The sequence below is a fragment of the Corvus moneduloides genome, chromosome 19, assembly GCF_009650955.1.
Source record: "Corvus moneduloides isolate bCorMon1 chromosome 19, bCorMon1.pri, whole genome shotgun sequence".
NCBI lineage: Eukaryota > Metazoa > Chordata > Aves > Passeriformes > Corvidae > Corvus > Corvus moneduloides.
Genome location: NC_045494.1, coordinates 10,984,924 through 11,003,938, shown reverse-complemented (window position 1 = coordinate 11,003,938; position 19,015 = coordinate 10,984,924). Strand labels below are relative to the sequence as shown.

At 51.5% G+C, this 19,015-nt stretch overlaps 1 protein-coding gene across 3 annotated transcripts in view; it reads right to left on the bottom strand.

Annotated features, from left to right (window-relative positions):
• DNAH9 (dynein axonemal heavy chain 9) overlaps positions 1-19,015 on the bottom strand; it is a 149,585-nt gene that overhangs the window by 1,535 nt on the left and 129,035 nt on the right. For all 3 annotated transcript variants that reach the window (XM_032129150.1, XM_032129153.1, XM_032129154.1), the window contains 5 exons: positions 15,771-15,962; positions 15,255-15,446; positions 14,329-14,499; positions 11,856-12,038; positions 4,353-4,742 (listed from right to left, as the gene is read on the bottom strand). In XM_032129150.1, coding sequence (XP_031985041.1) covers positions 4,353-4,742; positions 11,856-12,038; positions 14,329-14,499; positions 15,255-15,446; positions 15,771-15,962 — 1,128 coding nt within the window. The remainder of the gene's footprint in view (positions 1-4,352; positions 4,743-11,855; positions 12,039-14,328; positions 14,500-15,254; positions 15,447-15,770; positions 15,963-19,015) is intronic.

Here is a 19,015-nt window from a genome sequence, read left to right as displayed (position 1 = left end):
TCCTCAGGGTTTTGCCAGACCAGAATCACCTCGTGGGAGGTGTTGCTTATGGTGGGAGAAAGCGTGGACACCTGAACCCCTGGGATGGAGAGCAACCCTCACTTGAGAAGAGCCTGAAAGTCACTGAGTAAGGTCCCACCACAGCACCCCAATGTGAGCATGACCTGGGACACCCCTGTCTGGGCACTGAATGCACACGGGGCTTGTGTGGCCCCAAAAGGCACCACGGGCTTGTTTCCACTCTCATGGATGCAACCAAGAGAATCCAAAAGGACTTTCCTGTGGGAATATCACCATTAAATATCAAGTCCCCGCCATCCTCCTCCAAGCAATGCCCTGCCCAGCAGGCTGCCCAACCCAGGAGAGGGAGAGAACCCTGCCAGGACAAGAAATCAAGTTTGTTTCTCTAATTGGGGTCTCTCTGGCATTTTTTTTCTCTCTCTTCCTGACAATAAAATACCCTGCACATCAATCCATATCCAGGGAGAATTGCCTAATGGAGGCTGGAGAGACCAAATGAAAACAAATAGGGAAATGGAAAGGAAAACTTTTCAGTGCTAAAGAAGCTGCCTCTCACTGCAGCTGAGCTTCACATATCATCATTATTCCAAATGCTCTCGGATCAGAGTTGTGGGGTGAGATTCAGCCTCTCCAGTAGTTTATTTAGTTCTGCAAACGAGCAAAGAAAAATCCCTCTTGCCACACACCTTGGTTTAATTGTGCTAATGCCATCTGTTCTACTCAGCTATGATAAATCCAACTCTCGTTTGGGGTTTTATATTTCCAACGTGCTGAAAAAACATTAAATAATTTGTGTAATACCTTGCACAGTAGCTATTTATGAAACATTATTATGCAATCTTCTTAAATCCACACCTTTCATTTCTGAGACTGGGTTTTGATCAGGCCTTTTTCTTTTTTTTTTTTTACTGCTGAGATTGCTTCAAATGTGATTTCCAAGAGATATTCTACCTGTTTCTGGGTTAACAAGAGCTGAAATCTTCCTGAGGTACCTCTGTGTAAGAGATCATTTTGTTATGTCTGGGCTGATTCTCATTTGCATTTTTTATCGCTCTCATCATCAGAAATTAATTCTGCTCTGAAAGCAATTTCTCCTGACTAGCAGCACGGCACTCCTGCTGAAAAGCCACCGTTCTGTGCCTGCAGAGCTCAGGCCTCAGATCCTAAAGGATCCCCCAGTTCTGCTTGCCCCAGATTCCCAGCAGGCAACTGAGAATGGGCTGAGGGCACAAAGAGCTGTCCCAAACCAGGGGTGGTGACAGATGGGCCCAGAGCCAGCCCCTGTGACCCAAAGCCCTGCACTCTCTGCACGTGGAGGTGGTCCCAGCACAGGTTCCTCACACCACAGCCCCGTTGGGGTCAGCTGGCCCAGGGACCCCCAGCATGGCTTGGCTGCCTTTGGGATGGAGTCACCTGTTGGCAGGGAAGGGGGACACAGAGCCAGCAGGGATCCCTCCAAGGTGGTCCCAGAGTGGTGGTGGACAAGGGAAATGAGAAAAACTTTTCCCTGGGAGGGTGGGCAGGCCCTGGCACAGGGTGCCCAGAGCAGCTGGGGCTGCCCCTGGATCCCTGGCAGTGCCCAAGGCCAGGCTGGACACTGGGGCTGGGAGCAGCCTGGGACAGTGGGAGGTGTCCCTGCCCATGGTGGGGTGGAATGAGTTGATCTCTAAGGTCCCTTCCAGCCCACCCCAGTCTGGGATTCTGTGGTGCCATGCCAGGGGCTGTGCTGTCCACAGCTGGCAAAGCTCCATGGAGCACACGAGGGTGTAAAACCCACCCCTGCCTTTCTCCCACCACGCTCCAACCCCCTTGGGGAGGGGCAGGGCACACTTTAGACATCAAACTGTCCATTGCTGAGAGCAAGAAAGCCAAGAATCCGTCAGCAGCGTGAGATAAAATGTCTCAAAGTGTCGCCAGCCACAGCATCCTTCTGACTGCCACTGAGTCCCAGTGACTTGAACAGGGCTGCAGCAAGAGATCATTTGCACCCAAAATAATCTGCTTAGTTTCATTTCATCTAATAGCTGCCTGCTGTTTTGTAATGAATGTTTTATAAATTTAAGACACCCAAGGGCAAACATAAATGTTTAAATAAATAGAAAAATGTGAGTAGCAGAACACAGAAGGACTCTTTCCCTTTTTTGGAGGCTCAACCTAAAAGTGAAATATTCTTTTAAAAGTGGAGGTGTTCCCCAGAGGAATTCTCCTAAACGTGCTCTGCCATTTTTATCAGAGGATTAATTTGGAAGGAGCACACAACCCAAAAGAGCTGTGCACCTGTTTTAAAAGTCCTGCATCCATTAATGCACACTGGTACTCACTGGATTATAGGTAAAATGAATAGTTCCACTAGGTGGAAATGATATTTCAGTGTGAGCAGCAACCCATGAAAATATCCTTTTCCTTTCTGAAATAAATTGAAGCATGATACCCAGAGATTATGAATGGCTCCATAAACATAATTGCTCAGTATCTTTCAATCACAAGGAAAATGTAATCAGAAAACCACATTTACTGGAGTTGGGATGGTCTCTGAAGGCAAATCCTGTTGCTGGATGCAATCACCCACACCAGTTATTGGAGGGAGGCGGAGGGGAGAAGCCAAGTATTTCCCAAAGATTTCTGGCTTTGCACCACCAAAACCTCTCACTCTTCACTCCCAGCACTGACTGGAGCTGGGTGAAACCCGGGCAGAATTCATTTTCTCATCGTGGTGGCAAAGAAAACACAACAGCAGGCACTGGAATGTTCTTAAATGGAGTATTTGATATGCAGGACCAGGAATTTTTAAAACACTCCCTGTTCTGGCGTGTCCTGCTGATTTCTGTCAGGTTTTTAGGGCAGCAGAAATCCAGTGCTCCCTGTGGTAGGGGCTGTGATCTCCCAGGGGTTGTGTATGGCAGCCACACCAGAGGCTTGGAGAAGGGAGCAGCCAGGGAAGTGTGGGGCCAGGGCTGGGAGATGGACAGGGCTGGGCCCTGTTCTGCTGCTGTGACTTCTGCTGTGAGCAGAGAGATCTGACCTGGCCCACGTGAGATCCTCACTGCAATCTTCCAGCAGAGCCTTTGCCAATGTTCCCAGCTGCCTGTGGCTTCCCAGACCCAATTCAGGCCATTTCCAGAGTGAAAAACAGCCTGGAGCTTTCAACTCCCCGAGGATATGTGATGAAATGGCATCCATCAGGCAGGTCCCAGCTTTCCCTAGTTTCCTATCCTTCATGGAAAACCGTTGCAGAGAGGGAGATGATAAATAAGTGGAATGTTAGATCAGAATTGCAAGGTCAGGCTGGGATTTGGAGTGTGACAGGCACGGCCTCGCTGCTCAGCACCCAGCACCACATCCCACAGCACATAAACCAGCATCTCCAAGGCTGGCTTGGAGCCTGAAGAGCTGGGGCTGGCTACAGAGCTGGTTTTGGCATGAGAACCTCTTCTCGTGAGGGGGTAAGCTCGACACAGATATGAAAGTTCTGGGTGACCCATTTTGAGGAGCGTTGGCTCTCTCATGGATCAGCAGCAGCAGAGCACGAGCTGCTCACAGGAAGAGCTGCACAAAGCCCTGTCCTTGAATTCCCATGCACTGCACAAACTGGGGGTCCCAGCACAAACTGGGAGCCATGGTACCACGGGCCAGGTGACTCAGAGGTCCGAGCCCATGGGGAACTGTCAGCCCAATGGCTCTCATTGTGCACACTGTGCTCCTGACAGCTGGGAACTGTCCCAAGGACTGACAGGGAGACCTTCATCCAGCTTTATTTAAGGGGTAGCTAGAGGATGAGATTCACTGCTGGTCACAGACCCTACCCAGGCAGATGGCATCCTGCAGCACCTGGCAGTGGAGGGACAGTGCTCTGGGTTTGGCACATCCAGCTCTGAGGATGTCCCCTCCTTTCTCCCCACTGCTGCCAAACAGGCAAGTGAGTGACCCCACAAAAGTCTGCCAGGTCACTTCTGGAGGCAGCAGTGGAACCCCATCCGTGTGAAGGTGTGGGGACAATGCAGCCCTGAGAGAACCCCGTGGCTTGTGTCTGTAGCAGCACCTCAAGTACTGACTGAACCCTGAGGCTGAGATTCCCCTTGTACCAACGGGATGGTCGATGGTCAGTCCAAGCTGACCGCCCTGCACAGCCATGGAACACCCAGCTCCAAGGGGGGTTCCCCTGACACCCTGGACACCCACTCAGGCTGCCCAGGACAGGCCCACATCTCCCATCTCTCATTCCCAAAGAGCTCAGGTGACTATCTGAGATGAGCTCCTGTTCCCTGGAATACCCAGGGAAGAACACAACACCTGTGGGTCCTCTCTCAACCCACGAGCCTTGCAGAGCTCACCTGAGTGTCCCAGCGTGCTCCCTCCATGAACAGCCCATGGACATAGGCCCCTTCACGAGGAGCACTGGCAAAATCCTCTCTGCTCTTCTTTGTCACATCACACTGCAACGTCATCTTGTCCAGAGGCCACTTGTTCTTCCGGGCCGTGGTCTGCATGATGGCTGTCAGGATGGACTGCGGGTTGAAGAACCCTCCAAGCCACAATGTGGAGGGTAAGGAGAAGTCCCTGGTCCAGGCCTCGAGCTCGTTGATGCGAGCCAGGAGGTCGGCAAACCACGAGCCCAGGCTGGCCGTGGAAGGGTAGGATCTCTTCACCCAGGACTCGGGCACCGTGTCCAAGAAGAGGGAGTTCTGCAAGTTCTCCATGTCGCTGGTCATGGTCAGCTCCCCCTGGTGAGAAAGGGCACAGTCAGCTCTGACAACTGCCCAGCAGAGCCTGCTTGGAAGCAGAGCTGGGCCAGGATGTGGGGAAGAGCACAGCACCCCACACAGTCACTGCTGCCCACGTACCGGGAGTGACTTCATGAGTTTGGGGTTTTCTTGCACACTTCCTATTGCATATTCCTGCATCCCCACCCTCCCTGCTGTAAAAATGCTACTGAGAGGAAAAACAGTGACAGCAGCAGGGCTGTCCCTCAGTTGTCCCAGTGTTTTTTCTGTTTTCTCTCATGGACTCGCAGATTTTCAGGGGTGTAAAGCTGTTCTCATTCACTGCCAGGGCAGGATACTGGAGTCTCTGATGATCTACTCTAAAACTGTCCAAATATTTGTTATGTCAAGTCCTATCCCCCTCCTCTCCTCCACTTCCCCCCCTCATTTACTGCTTTGCAGTGCAAGATTGTCTTTCTGACTTCACGTGTTGTCCGCAAATATAATCACAGCTCCTTCCACAGCAGGGAAACACACAACAAACTAAGATATGATTCAGCCAAGTGAGATAAAGAGAGAGGTTTGACTTTTCCTTTGTGCAGCAATTAATTAGTTTTAAAGCTTTTAGAAGCCTGTATCAGTTCTGCCAGAAGCGCTGAATTCCAGGACATTCCACGGAAGTACAACGTGAGGGTGGCTGAACACTGGGACAGGGTGTCCACAGAGGCAGAGGAGTCTCCATTCTTCAAAACCCAGCAGGGCATGGTCCTGAACAAGCTGCTCTGCCTGTCCCTGCTCTGGGATGGGGTTGGACCAGACAATGTCCTGAACAACTCCTCTGATTCTGGCTCACTCATGCAGGATGTGAAGAGAAAGCCTGCAAAGCAGGCTCAGCTTCCCTGGTATGGAATGATCCCCACGACTGAAATCTCTGCACACTCTGTGCTCAGCTGGAGGGGCACAACACCCCCAGCACTTTGGAGACTCACAGATAATGTCGATCACTGCTCTCCATTATAAACACTTCCTTTTGTTCCCTTATCACTTTGCCAAAATTTATCTGATTTACAATTTCACTTTGCCTCGGGCAAAGTGTTTTTGGAAAGATTAGCTGAAATCAGTTGAGCCATTGCTGAGAACTAGGGTGAGGGAATTGGGTCAGTCTATTCACATTAGAAGATTCCAACTGTTCTTTCACAGGACTTCAGTGCCTCCAGCCGTGAGGTCAGCAGAGGTGCCCTTTGCTGGGGCCACAAAAATCAATGGAGCTTTAGCAAAAGTTGAAATCATCTTAAAGCAGCCCCCACAGTTGTTTGGCAATGCTTGTCAGAGCTCAGCAGTTAAAGATCCCTGCAGTTTGTTCCTGTGCTGACCATGCCCTATGGGTCACACTGACAGCTGAAAAAGACCTTTAATATCACCAAGTCCAGTCATATAATTGTGTGGCAATTGGACAGTGTGTGGCAATTAGATTTAATGTGGGGAAGGATGTGCTGTTTAATGTTGGTCGGGGAACAAGGGGATGAATAGTGTGCAAATAAACCACAAACAAAATAAACCACAGGAATCACAGGTGCAGACCTCTCCCCAAAGCCTGCCACCAATCCCAGCAGGGCAGGAGATGGGATCTGCAGAAAAGGCTCCTCTGAGGGCTGCAGCAGCCGCAGCCCCTGGGCTGGCATTCAGGGACACCCGGGGCTGGGACTGCAGGAGAAGCACAGAGCAGAGGAGCAGCAGCCTTTGCCATTTCTCCCTCTGGTGTTTGCTGCAGAGACACATCTGAAGGCTCTGAGAGGCCGTCAGTGGGCACTTCAAAGAGTCATGGAGTCCTTAAGGCTGGAAAAGACCTTTAAGATCACCAAGTCCAACCGTCCCTCCAGCAGCACCACCGTGCTCACCACGGAACCACGGCCTCAGGTGCCACATCCGTGGTTTTCTGGACACTTCCAGGAATGGTTCCTCCCTCTGAGCCTGCCCTTGGCAGCCTGGGCTGATGCTTGACAACCCTTTATGTGAAGAAATTTTTCCTAATATCCAACTAAACATCCCTTGGTGCCACTTGAGGTCATTTCCTCTTGTCCTGTCACTTGTCACCTGGGAGAAGAGACACCTGGAGAAGATGCACCTACCTGGCCACATCCTCCTTAGGGCAAACCAGGCTTGCTCTGGGGTTAGCAAACCTTTCTCCAAGGAAGTGCCCTGCAAAGAGACCAGAGCCTCCCTTGGCAGACAACTGTCTCCAGGCCAGGAATCCTCTGAGGGAACCAAGGATCCTCTGAGGTGACCACACTGTGGCAAACACAGCCCTGGGAGCTGCTGGATGGCGGCCCCAGCAAGGGCTTGGACACACACCTGCTCCATCCACTGTGTCCAGCCCCAGGGAGGAAGGGTGTCAGCTGAATTTGGGCCCTGGAAATGTCCACTTGAGCACTTCTGGTTTTCAGAACCTGACTTACAACCCTTATCCTTTTTTTTCTTCCCTTGTCCTATTTCTTTCCTTTTTTAGTTCCTGTGAAAATTTCTAAGCATTCCCACTAAAATTCCTTTTGTCTGGCAATAGGCAAGGGCAGGAATTCAAGGGAAGTCCCCAGCACCCCCCAGTTCCAATGGGAGCTGAGAACATTTTGTGTGCCTGGAAACCACTGCAGCCCTGGATCTCCATTCAGAATCTCCCTCCCTCCCAAGGTCTGTGGATTCCCATCCCAAAATCCCCTCCCTGCGAAATGTTAATCTCTCAACAGGATGGACTGGTGCAAGGCAAGATTAAACCTCTGCTCCAGACATGATTTGTTAAATGCAGCGAGGTTTTAAAGGCAGACACTGTCTGAACCTGCTGGGTTTCCCCATGGAGAGCAGATTTCTGGTGGATAGAGAAAATCCTGAGTACAAAGGGTTTAAGATGGGGTTCGAAGCTAAAACAGCAAATAAGGTTAAATGAAAAAGGAGCACTTGCAATTAGTACTAAAATATGAGGAACAACCTTCCAAAATCTCCAGCATGATCTCCATCCTCAGGAGAAACTGGGCACAAAGAGGAGCTACCAAGGGGCTGGGCTAAAGCCATGGCAAGGCCACGCAGGAAGAAAAGAAAGTCCTGCACTGGCCACAGCAGGACACTGCAACAGGAGGATTTTGTGCTCCTGGAAGTGTTTTGACGTGGGTAAGAACGTGGCAGAATGTGTGCAAGCAGCCAAATTGATTTGAAGACAACCCCCCTCGATCATATATCATGTCTAGTTTTACTTGCAGGAAACAAATGAATTAGCAAATGTAATTCTCAGCAAGGCTTGAGAAAAGCAATTTTTAAAGCCTGCGCACTCAAGCATGCTTTGAGTCTCCTGTGAGCGTTCAAAGCATCTACAGCAGCAATCTCATAGAGTTGTCCAAACACAATTATGCATAAATTTGCATTTCAGATGCTGAATACTAAAGTGCATCAGAAATTATTCACGTTACTTTTAAATTTTTTTTTTTCCCCCAACACTGGGAGTAATTTTCATTTAAAGACACCCTTGAAGGAAATCCTAATCAGCCTGCAGCCATTCCCTCAAGATGAGCACACTATTGGCACAAATTGTTTTCTCAGTTCAGGTTATTTTCACTTGATACCCAGCTTGCCGATCAAAATTTGGTCTTTGCTATTTTACAGTACATATTATCCTCATTCTGGAGGCTCATCCTTCACCCAAATTGCAATCCAGAGGATCTGCTTGCAAAAACGAGGCTGGTACAACATTAACATGCAAGTGCTTCAGCCCAGCCTCTGGTCCCACTCAAGCCAGCCAGAACAAAGGGCTTTGAAATGCACCATGCCAGTTATTTCTGATGGCTACCAGTCTATTGCAATTTCTCTTCCTCCTAATGGGATGTCTCCTATTTTTGGACCAAACAATCACTTTCCGCTAGGACGACACGATGAATTATTCAAAAATTCAAATTAGCCGTGACATTTCCGAATCGCCGCCTTCTGGCAGATCCTTCAGTCAGTTAAAAACAATAAGCCTTGTTTTCCCTGGGCGTTATTTATTCTCTGCTGAGCTCTGTGGGGCCTGGTTTGTAAACTCTCCTCCTCTGAGTGCTCTCAGTGCAGGCCCCCAGCCCCAGAGATGAACGGGCTCTCACTGAAAGGAACAATTAAAGAAGGATTTCTTCCCCAAGCTCAGTGTAAGGCCCAGAAGTCAAGCCAGGGCAGCAGCAGAAAGAGCCATCAGCCCCCTCTGGCTGTTCCATGGTCCTTGAGGTGTGGGAAGTGATGTGGGGGATGCTGAGCAGGATTTTGGGCCATGCACAAGGTCAGTTCAGCTCTGCAGGGACCCACGTGTGACATCTACCTGCAGACACAGAAGAACCAGGCTCAAGTTGTGCCAGGGAAGACCTGGTTTAGATATTAGGAAAGCTTTCTTCAGGCAAGGGGTTGTAAAGCACTGGAACAGGCTGCCCAGAGCAGGGCTGGAGTCACCAACCACAGATGGACAGAATATTCCAAGCTGGAAGGGGCCACAAGGATCATCGAGTCCAATTCTTAAGTAAATGGCCTGTGCAGGGATTGAACCCAGAGCTCTGGTGGTGTCAGCACCAACTGAGCCAAAGTACCCTGAAAGTGTCCAGAAAACCACGGATGTGGCACCTGAGGCCGTGGTTCCGTGGTGAGCACGGTGGTGCTGCTGGGGGGACGGTTGGACTTGGTGATCTTAAAGGTCTTTTCCAGCCTTAAGGACTCCATGACTCTTTGAAGTGCCCACTGACGGCCTCTCAGAGCCTTCAGATGTGTCTCTGCAGCAAACACCAGAGGGAGAAATGGCAAAGGCTGCTGCTCCTCTGCTCTGTGCTTCTCCTGCAGTCCCAGCCCCGGGTGTCCCTGAATGCCAGCCCAGGGGCTGCGGCTGCTGCAGCCCTCAGAGGAGCCTTTTCTGCAGATCCCATCTCCTGCCCTGCTGGGATTGGTGGCAGGCTTTGGGGAGAGGTCTGCACCTGTGATTCCTGTGGTTTATTTTGTTTGTGGTTTCTTTGCACACTATTCATCCCCTCGTTCCCCGACCAATATTAAACAGCACATCCTTCCCCACATTAAATCTAATTGCCACACATTGTCCAAGTCACAATTATATCTTGTTTGGGGCTCTGGGATTGGAACATTAAATCACTTCTGTTTACCTGTCTCAGGAAACGGAATTTTCAATTCCACTGCCTTATGCTAGAAAATAAGAGAAATCTGTTTATGATAATTGACTACATAAATATCAGCTTCTTTCAAAAGGGGCTGTACACACTGACCCACCACAAGTGTCGCTGACGTCTCTCCTTTAATAAGCACCAGCAGCAAATGCAGTGCAGCCACATCTGCAGCTGCTGGCTCCAGGGTGCAGCTGGCATTTGGGAGCAGCTTGGTCCCAATCCTGCTGCTGCCTCAATCACGAGCCAAGCCTGCCCCTCCCTGTGCAGGGCGGGCAGCTGAAGGTTTCTCTTCCCAGCTGCCCCTGGGAGAGGTTTGGGATGTCATTCCATCCCAGGGCTGGCCCTCCTTGCTCACCCTCAGCTCTTCCTGTGAATGGGCTGGGTCAAAGCCCAGATCCTTCAGCCACGGTGGTCCCCAGCTGTGCAAACCAGCTGTGGGAGCTGAGCACTGCAGTGAAATGGGATGGTAGCCTGTCGTCGTGGAAATGATGGAGCAGGGAATGCCCACTGACTGATGGGCAGGACATCCTCCAGGGCCCGGCTGTGTGTGCAGGGTGAGGCAGGGCAGGCAGCAGAGCAGTGGTGAAGCTTTGTTCTGCCGGCTCCAGGCTGCATTCCTGCCCTGCACTGCAGCCTTCCCAAGGGATGGACAGCACCTGGCTGTGGGGAAGAGCCCCAAGGCAGAGGGAGAGTGCTGTTCCAGAGCACCAGGACTGCCCAGGCAGCTCCTGGCAGTGCAGCCTGACCGTGCTGGTTCATCCCCTAAGGGGCACTCAGAGCCTTTTATATTTTGTCCCACTGAGTGCCTGGGCGGGTGCAGGAGGTGACTTCTCCTCCCAGTGGATGCAGCATCAATCACAGCCCTCCCTTGCACCCTGCTGAACCCAGAAATCTGCATCCTAACTGGTGTGGCAAAGCCAGCACCCACGGGGACACAGACATGGGGCAGAGTCTCGTTTCACACCAGGTGGAGCAGCAGCAGCAGCAGTGGAACCCCACGGACAGTGACTCCCTAGGGAAGGTCAGCTCCTGCCCTCCTCCAGTGGCTCACACCCAGCAAGGGCAGTTGTAGCTCTTCCAAAACTCTTGTGGTTTTAGCCTTTTTCTCTCACAGTTCTGGACATTTTGTGCCTTCACACAAAACCAATCTTTGATTTCAGCTCAGCCTGTGCCTCTGAGACACTTTGTTCCAAGTTCCCCCCACTGATGGACGTTTTATGAAAAGATGTGATTTTTGGCTCACCTTTAAGTAGGCCATGTCTCAATTTGGGAGTGACCTGCTGTTGCTGTGCCACAATCTGGGGTGGCCAGAAGCGCTTGGCCCCTGTTGCCCAAAGGCAGCACTGCTGTGTGTGCCTGAAACCCCTCCCAGTGCCTGCAGACACTGTGCCATCAGAAATCCACCTGTGAGCCCTGTGGAGCCAGCAGCAAAGCATTCCCTGTGACACCTCTTACTCCCTGAGCAGCACCCTGCAGGATTTTCCAGCTCTCCTACTGATGCCATGAAGATTTTTTGCCTTTTCTTTTATACCCCTGTTATACCTTTTTATAACTTCTGTATTCTCAGTGCTTTTTGCCTACATTCTTGGACCTGTTTGTCAAGCTGAGAGACTCAACATTTTAGAAGCTTCGTAGCCAGGGATCAGTGTGCCCCAGAGCCCAAGGTCCTCTCCAGAACACATTCTGTAAACCAAGATAGAACCATCCAGGGGAAGGTTCCCTGGGGAGGGGGGCTCACTCGAGCCTCTCATTGGGGAATCTTTGATAGATCTGCTAATTAGTAAAACCTATAATGTTATACCTGATCTTTTGGGGGTGGGCATTGTGGGGTGCATGGAGGTGCATTCGACCTGGACGTGTGCACCTAAGGATCCTTAAAATAAATACCGAGGTAAAATCCTTTTTCCCCTTCTAACCGTGTTTGACTCTTGATTTTAAGACCAGGAAAAGGCATCAGTACCTTCAGCCCCAGCTCCAGCTCTGCCAGCGAGCGCCTGATTTCGGCAGTGAGGACGTTCATGCGCTCACACTCCTGCAGGGCAACCACAGCGTAGGGTGTCCTCTCCTCCACCTTTGCCATCAGCTCTGCCATGTTGAACTCATCCGTGAGCTTCTCCAGCATCTCTTCCAGAAGGGTTTGCACCTGTGCCAAAGGGAGGAGAGAGGGGGATGCTGGTGGGCAATCCCTGGGCTCACAGCTGCCTGAACTGTGAGAACTCCCTCTGCCCATCAGTGTTTCCAAAACCATCCCTGTCAGCCGTGGGCACCTTTCAAAGAGCTTGCCCCATCCTATTAAAATCCAAATGCTGACAGAAGTTAATGTCAGACAGGCAGCCTTCAAAATGATGGTTTATAAATGTCCCTGTGACATGTGGCAGCCTCCCTTCTTCTTGGCTCTCTTATTTCTCCCGAGGTCACACTCACGAGGAGATGGATGGGGCTGAAGCCTCAGCTGAGCCTCAGGACAACATCGTTTATGAGCTGGTTTTCTCTGGTGTATTGATGGAGAGATGTGATTATATAAAATTGAATTTTAAGCTGAATTTGGCATTCTGGACTAAAGGAGCTGTGGAAGAAAAGCATAACGAAACAAAATTATTTTCTGGTCACCATCACAGTTTCTTCGGGACTCTAAGTACTGAACAGGGAAAGCTCCACTGCAACAGGATCTTTGTAGTATCTAAAAAATTAAATAAAAGAGACAAACCCCTTTCTGACAATGAGGCATGAACCCCTCTCCTGTCCATGGGATCAGCTGCATTTCCCAGGGTTACATGGGCTGTGGAAGTGTCTCACTCAAAGCTTTGCTTTACTTCTGAGCTGGAACCTGAGCAACACTTCTGCTTCCTGGGCACTTCTTGGGCACACATAAAACAGTTAAAATTCTATGATCCAAAGTGCCAAACCTGGCATGCAGGGCCAGTGCCAGCTGCCAGCCAGGGCAGGGTCATTTTACAGCCAGGGCCACCAATATTCATATTTTGGACCCTGTACTCCAACCCCCTCCCACTGCTGCCCTTCCCAACCCTCTGCTCCTGCCAGCAGGGACGATGTGTGGGCTGTTATTGCAGCCACACAGGTGGCCAAAGCTGGAAAAGCTCCTCAGCTGCACCTCGGGGGCAGTACAGAAATATCTGCTAATTTGAAAGTCCCCTGCAAGTCCCTTTGGCTCTGATTCCTTCACAGCAATTACAGCTCGTTTGCTGTAATGTGACCTCAGAAATCTGTGGGAGTAACTGGACTTGTCAGAGCCTCGGGAAAATGACAGGCTCACATTTTCCCTGAAGCTCCCTAAAATCACCTCAGCCAAACCAGGGGCTGGATATCCTGCAGTGGAGGAGTTGAGACAAGGCTTTGCTCACTCCCATCCAAGGACCAAGTGGAAGGGACAGCTTGGACAATGACAGAGATCACCCCAGGAAGAAAATGAGCTGTGGGAGCGTGTCCCCAGGCATGACACCGGGCACTGAGGTCCCTCTCTGCTTGCTCTCAGGCAGATTTTATTCCCAGGCAGAGCCATGAGGACTTCTATGCTCCTGTGAGAGTCTTCTTGACTGACCAGGGTGGTCATTTTGCTTCTCTGGCTGAGGAGTTTATTTGTGTTTCAATAACAAAAGGAGTGGGAGGGGAGAAGAGGCACTCACATTTGCTATCTCTGAGCATCTTGTTTGGCTTTGCTACCTCTGGATTATTCCCCTCACCTCAAATTCCAGTATGAACTGAAAACTGCCCATGCTGGGCACTTCCAGGAGCCCCTTTAGGGGAAGGCAGTCAGCTCCCCAGCTTCACACCAAGCCAAAGGAAGCTCGTGTGAAACCACGGCTTCGTATGAGCTGCTATTAGCCAGTCATTAATTTGCAAAGCTTCAAATGCAGAGCTGGCACCTTAAGACTGCAGGAGTGAAAACCTGAGCATGTGTTGGCTGATTCCAGATCCTGTCAGAGATGTTTGGGCCACGTTTTAATGAGCTGTGAGTTTCCACAGGGAGGGCTGAGATCAGCCCAGGACACAGGCACAGCAAAGGAGTTCAGCTGGAAATAAGGAGTTACAAGGCCCTTGGGAGCTGGGGAGCTGGTGGGACGTGGTGGCAGCAGTGAGAGGAGGGCTGAGCTCTGGGTGGCACGCTGCGGGTGGCAGGCACTGTGCTCAGGGGCCCATTGCTATGCCAGTCACAGGGGCTGCTGCTCAGGGAAGGTTTATTTGTAACACCTTCAGAGGATGATAACGAAGGCTCTGCAGTGCAAGGGGTAATTAAGAGGCACTGCCCTGTTACTGCCAGTACTCAGGTACACCCCGCCAGCGCGATGCTCGGCATGAAACCAAGCTTGAGGCAGGCAAAGGCAGAACACAGAACAATGGACAAGCCTGAGCTAGACAGGACTGATGGATGAGACAGGCACCAAACCCCAGCAGCTCTCCCTGTGCACTCTCACCGTCTCCTCCCTGGTCCCCACTCCGCCTTCTCCGGCGCTGCCGTCCCGGGGCTGCAGCTCCAGCACCGCGCGCAGGAGCTGCTCCGAGCGCTGCGTGAGGAAGCCGATCTCGGCGTTGGGGTGCAGGCCGTACAGGTGGGGAGACTCTGCAGGCAGGGCATCATCTATGTACTGCACAGAGAGAGTCAGGAGCAGGTTACAGGAACAGTCCAGGGCGCTTTGCCTGCAGAGCTCCAGTGCCGGACTCACCCCCCCAAACAGGTCAGCCCAGGCTGCCCCAGCCCTGCCTGTGGCTGAAACACCGGGGAAGTGATGGAGGAAGGAGAGAACAAATGTTTACAGAGCTGCTTCTACTCCTGCTGGGAAAGTTCTGTAATTGCTGGAGTTTGGCTTGGCTCCGTGTCTCAGGCTGGACCTTCTCTAGCAATTATCTTCTGTGCATTCCAGCATCAGCATCCTGGAATCTCTTGTGGGAATTGAGCTTCCAGTAGTTAAGTTTTATGAACAAAACCAGCCTAATGTGCCTCTCTCTGCTACTGCATTTGTGTACAAAGAGCAGATGAGATCAGTAAGTAGATCAACATGACCCTTCAGTGATTCTCATCAAAACTGATGATAAAAGGAGCTTGAAAGGGCCATTTTAGCAAACGGTATGTGGATGTAATTTTCCAGGAGCCCCGCTTAAGTCTCAAGCACCAATACAGTTGTTCTACTCATGCACGAACAGAATGAGCCCGTGATGAAGTAGCAAATTACCATTAGACTTGGCTCATGCAGGGGAATGCTGAAACATCCACAGGAACAGAACATAATGGCAGACAAGAGGAAGAGTGCAGGAACGCTGCAGCCCTGCTCCTGCCTCCTAAGGCAGATTATGGGGCATCCCATTTACATGCATAAATAATGGCAGCAAACCAAGGGCTTACCTGGTGATAGCCATTATAGTCCATGTTCCCTGGGATGGAAAATCCAGGAGCAAGACAGAGTTCTCCCTCCAGCATTTCTGGCTTAATAAACTCTTCCAGGTAGGTTTTGCAGAGCCGCCTGTCCCAGTCATCCGTGATGTGCCCTCCGTACATGATCTCCCCCACGAGGTAGCGCAGGTCATCGTACGGGACCTGGGTGTGGAGCAGGGAGGGCTGAGCCCAAGCACTGCCCCGAGCCCTCAGGGCTCCCACCTCACTGCTTCAATTTTCTCAGCAAACAAGCATCAGGTAGGAGTTCAATCCTGCCCCAGGAAAGCTTGATCACACCACAGTGCTCCCACTGAGCAAGTAGCACTGAGGCCTCCCATCTTCTCCCAAAGGCTCCCCGAGCCATGAAGTTCTAAACCCAAAGGCACCAAGGAAACGGCATTTCAGGACACTTCCCCAGAGCTTCAGCACAAACCAGGCCACCCCTGGCAGTTCAAAGCCACCAGAGCCCCCTCGTGGTGCCCCCACCTTCGAGCTGGCCTCCAGGTAGTTGTAGAGCACGTTGACAGAGATGGTGAGGTCCCCGGTGCTGAAGGGGTACGAGCGGTTCCAGCCCTGGGGGCCGAACTTGCGCCTTTCGGCCACCACTGCGTGGAAATAGCAGAGGGCAAAGAGGATGCTCCTGAACTCCTTCTCCTGGCTGCACATCTCCAGGGTGTCCTGCAACACAGGACACCTGCCCTCAGCCCCAGAGGCTCCCAGGGGACACAAACACACCGGACTGTGGACAGGGGTGAATCACAGAATCACAGAGGCCAAGGCTGGGAAACACCCCCAAATCATCAAGTTCAACCTTTGACCAAATAGCCCCATGCCCTATTAATTGTGAACCGTATTTTCTGACCCGTTCCAGGGATGGGGCTCCACCACTTTCCTGGGCAGCCTGTTCCAGTGCTTAACCACCCTTCCAGTTAAGAAATTTCTCCTAACATCCAACCTGAACCTCCCCTGCCGACACTTGTTGTCCTTGCCCCTCGTTACCTGGGACAGGAGGCCAATCAAATTGTCCTCCAGTTCATTTTTGCATCTCACACACACGTGCTAATTTTCAAAGTCAGTGGCTTTGCATTGCAAATTTATTGGCAAATTCCAACAAATATTTTCTGACTTAATATTTACAGTTCCCAGCTCCGAGTGGCTTTGCACAGGAACACACACAGGGAAGGAAGGACACGTGCACCCACTCAATGCCCCATCACCTGCATGTGCTCAGCATCCCTCACCAGAAACATGGGGAGGGAGCCACAGGATCACAGAACTCTCTGTTGGAAGGGACCTTAAAGTCCATGTTTTTCCAACCCCTGCCATGGGCAGGGACACCATCCACTATCCCAGGGTGCTCCAAGCCCTGTCCAACCTTTATCTTAAAAAAATGCCATGTGAGACCTCTAATCCTCTGAGAGCATGACAGAGCTCAGGGTCTGTGCCGAAAAGGGGGAATCCATTACTCTAAAGGGTGCAAGACATTGACCAAGTGCAGGTGATAATCAAGAATATCCCAAAATCTGTTTTCCCCTTGATTAGGCAGCACAGGAAGCTCCCTTTGTTACCAGCACTGTGATGAAGAACTGCTTCACATGCGTGCAGAACACCTTTCTCATTTTAGGAAACATCCCCAGAACAACCCAGTTCACTCTCATTCGGCCTCTCTTCAGTTGTGAATTTCTCTTCAGCTACAAAGCAGAACAATATCCCCTGCACAGAATAAAGGGCCTTCTTTGTAGCCTGCAGCTGAAAGCTAAATTTGAACATCTCTTCTGTATAAAGCAAGGAAATGAGGTGTGAAAGGGACCCCACCCACTCGCTCCAGGATTTCTGATAAGAAATGTTTTATAATCCTCCAGCAATTTAGAAAATGCTAATTGCTATTGATTGAAATAAGCAGAGGCAGGATGAAAACGTTACTTGGGGTGAAGTTTCTCCCCTCTCGTGTTCTCCAGGACATTTTGTCGAGTTCAAGATGATGAATGACAGCAGATAAAAATGGAATAATCCCCCCTGACCGCTGGCACTAATCCTGGCATGGTGCCTCCCCCCACACCTGCTCATCAGCGTTCCCTCCTGCTTTGGGATTCTCTCCACACCAACATCTAAGTGCAAAACCAGCTGTGAGCTGCCCCATTCCCCCATCCCATGACACAGGGCCTGGGGTCCACAATTGTATGGGGCTGCTCTTGCCTCATCCCAAATAACAAGAGGCTTTATGGAGGCAATTGCAGAATGGTTTGGGTTGGAAGGGACCTTAAACACCATCCACTCCACCCCCTGCCATGGCAGGGACACCTCCCACTGTCCCAGGCTGCTCCCAGCCCCAATGTCCAGCCTGGCCTTGGGCACTGCCAGGGATCCAGGGGCAGCCACAGCTGCTCTGGGCGCCCTGTGCCAGGGCCTGCCCACCCTCAGAGCCAAGAATTTCTTCCCAATATCCAATGTAGATCTACTCTCCTTCAATTTAAAACCATTCCCCTTGTTCTGTCCTTCCAGGCCCTTGTCCAAAGTCGCTCTCCAGCTCTCTGGGTACCTTTAGGTACTGGAAGGTCTCCCTGGAGTCTTCTGTCCTCCAGGCTGAACAACCCCAGCTCTCTCTACCTCTCTTCTCAGCACAGGTGCCCCAGCCCTCTGATCAACTCAGTGGCCTCCTCTGGACTCGTTCCAGCTGTGTTTGGGGCCCCAGAGTGGGACTCAGCACTGCAGGTGGGGCTTCCCAAAAGCAAAGCAGAGATTCCTCACGAGAGAAAACAACCCTGCAAGATCTGTGGGTGTGTTCCCAGCACAGCCATGGGCTGAATGGAGAAGCTGGAATAACGTCAGCACCAGTGATCCTAAAGGGCAGTTCGAGGGCTGAGAGCATCTCAGACCCTTCTGATGGGGTCCTGCTGGGAGAGCTGGGTGTGCCAAGGTGTGTGGGTGAGGGTCAGGGTGGCAGGACATGGCACTCGGTGTCCCCAGGACAGGGATCATCAGCACCATGAGTGCTCAGCCCTCGTGTCATGAGGGGCAAACAGGGTCATGGCTGAGACCCCTGGCTCCATCCTGCTCCCAGGGAGTCCTGCAGGGATGGGATCCTGCCCTGCTCCTGTCCCTCAGTGTGAGCAGGGCCACAGAGCAGAGCTCCTTCAAGCACAGCCTTGCAGCTCCTCTGGCACTGACCCACACCCTCTGTGGCACCGGGAATGTTTCCATCACTTCCACACACGGGGCTGCTCCCCTGCCCAGGAGGGACAGGGGTCACTGCCTGCTGTGACAGGAGGGTTTGTGAGCAATAAACACAACGAGCAGCCTGCCACAGGCTGCTCTTGTGGCCCAGCCACTCTCACAGGGCCTAATTTAGATCCTGGCAAAGCAACTCCTGCCTGCAGGCAGCTTCCAGCTCTGATTTGCAACACTCCTGATGTCAGCAAGGTCTTGAGCTCAATGGCCTTTGGGCACACACCACCACCCTCCCTGCGCTGCTCTGGAGGGGGATGTGGGATGGGAGCGGACCAGCAGCTCTGAACCTCTAACCCTGGTTAGACAGCAGGCAGAAAAGCGAGGTTTAACCTGCTCACCTGCCACAGCTTTGGGTGTTAGATGGCATGGGTCACTCACCAGCCCAGAAAGGAGGGACCCAGAAAGAGAAATCAACTGAAACATGACCAAGTCTCCCAGTGCTGCAGTTGGAAGTCTGATTCTGTACTGAAAGAGCCTTTCTGAGGTGGTGGAGTCACTGTCCT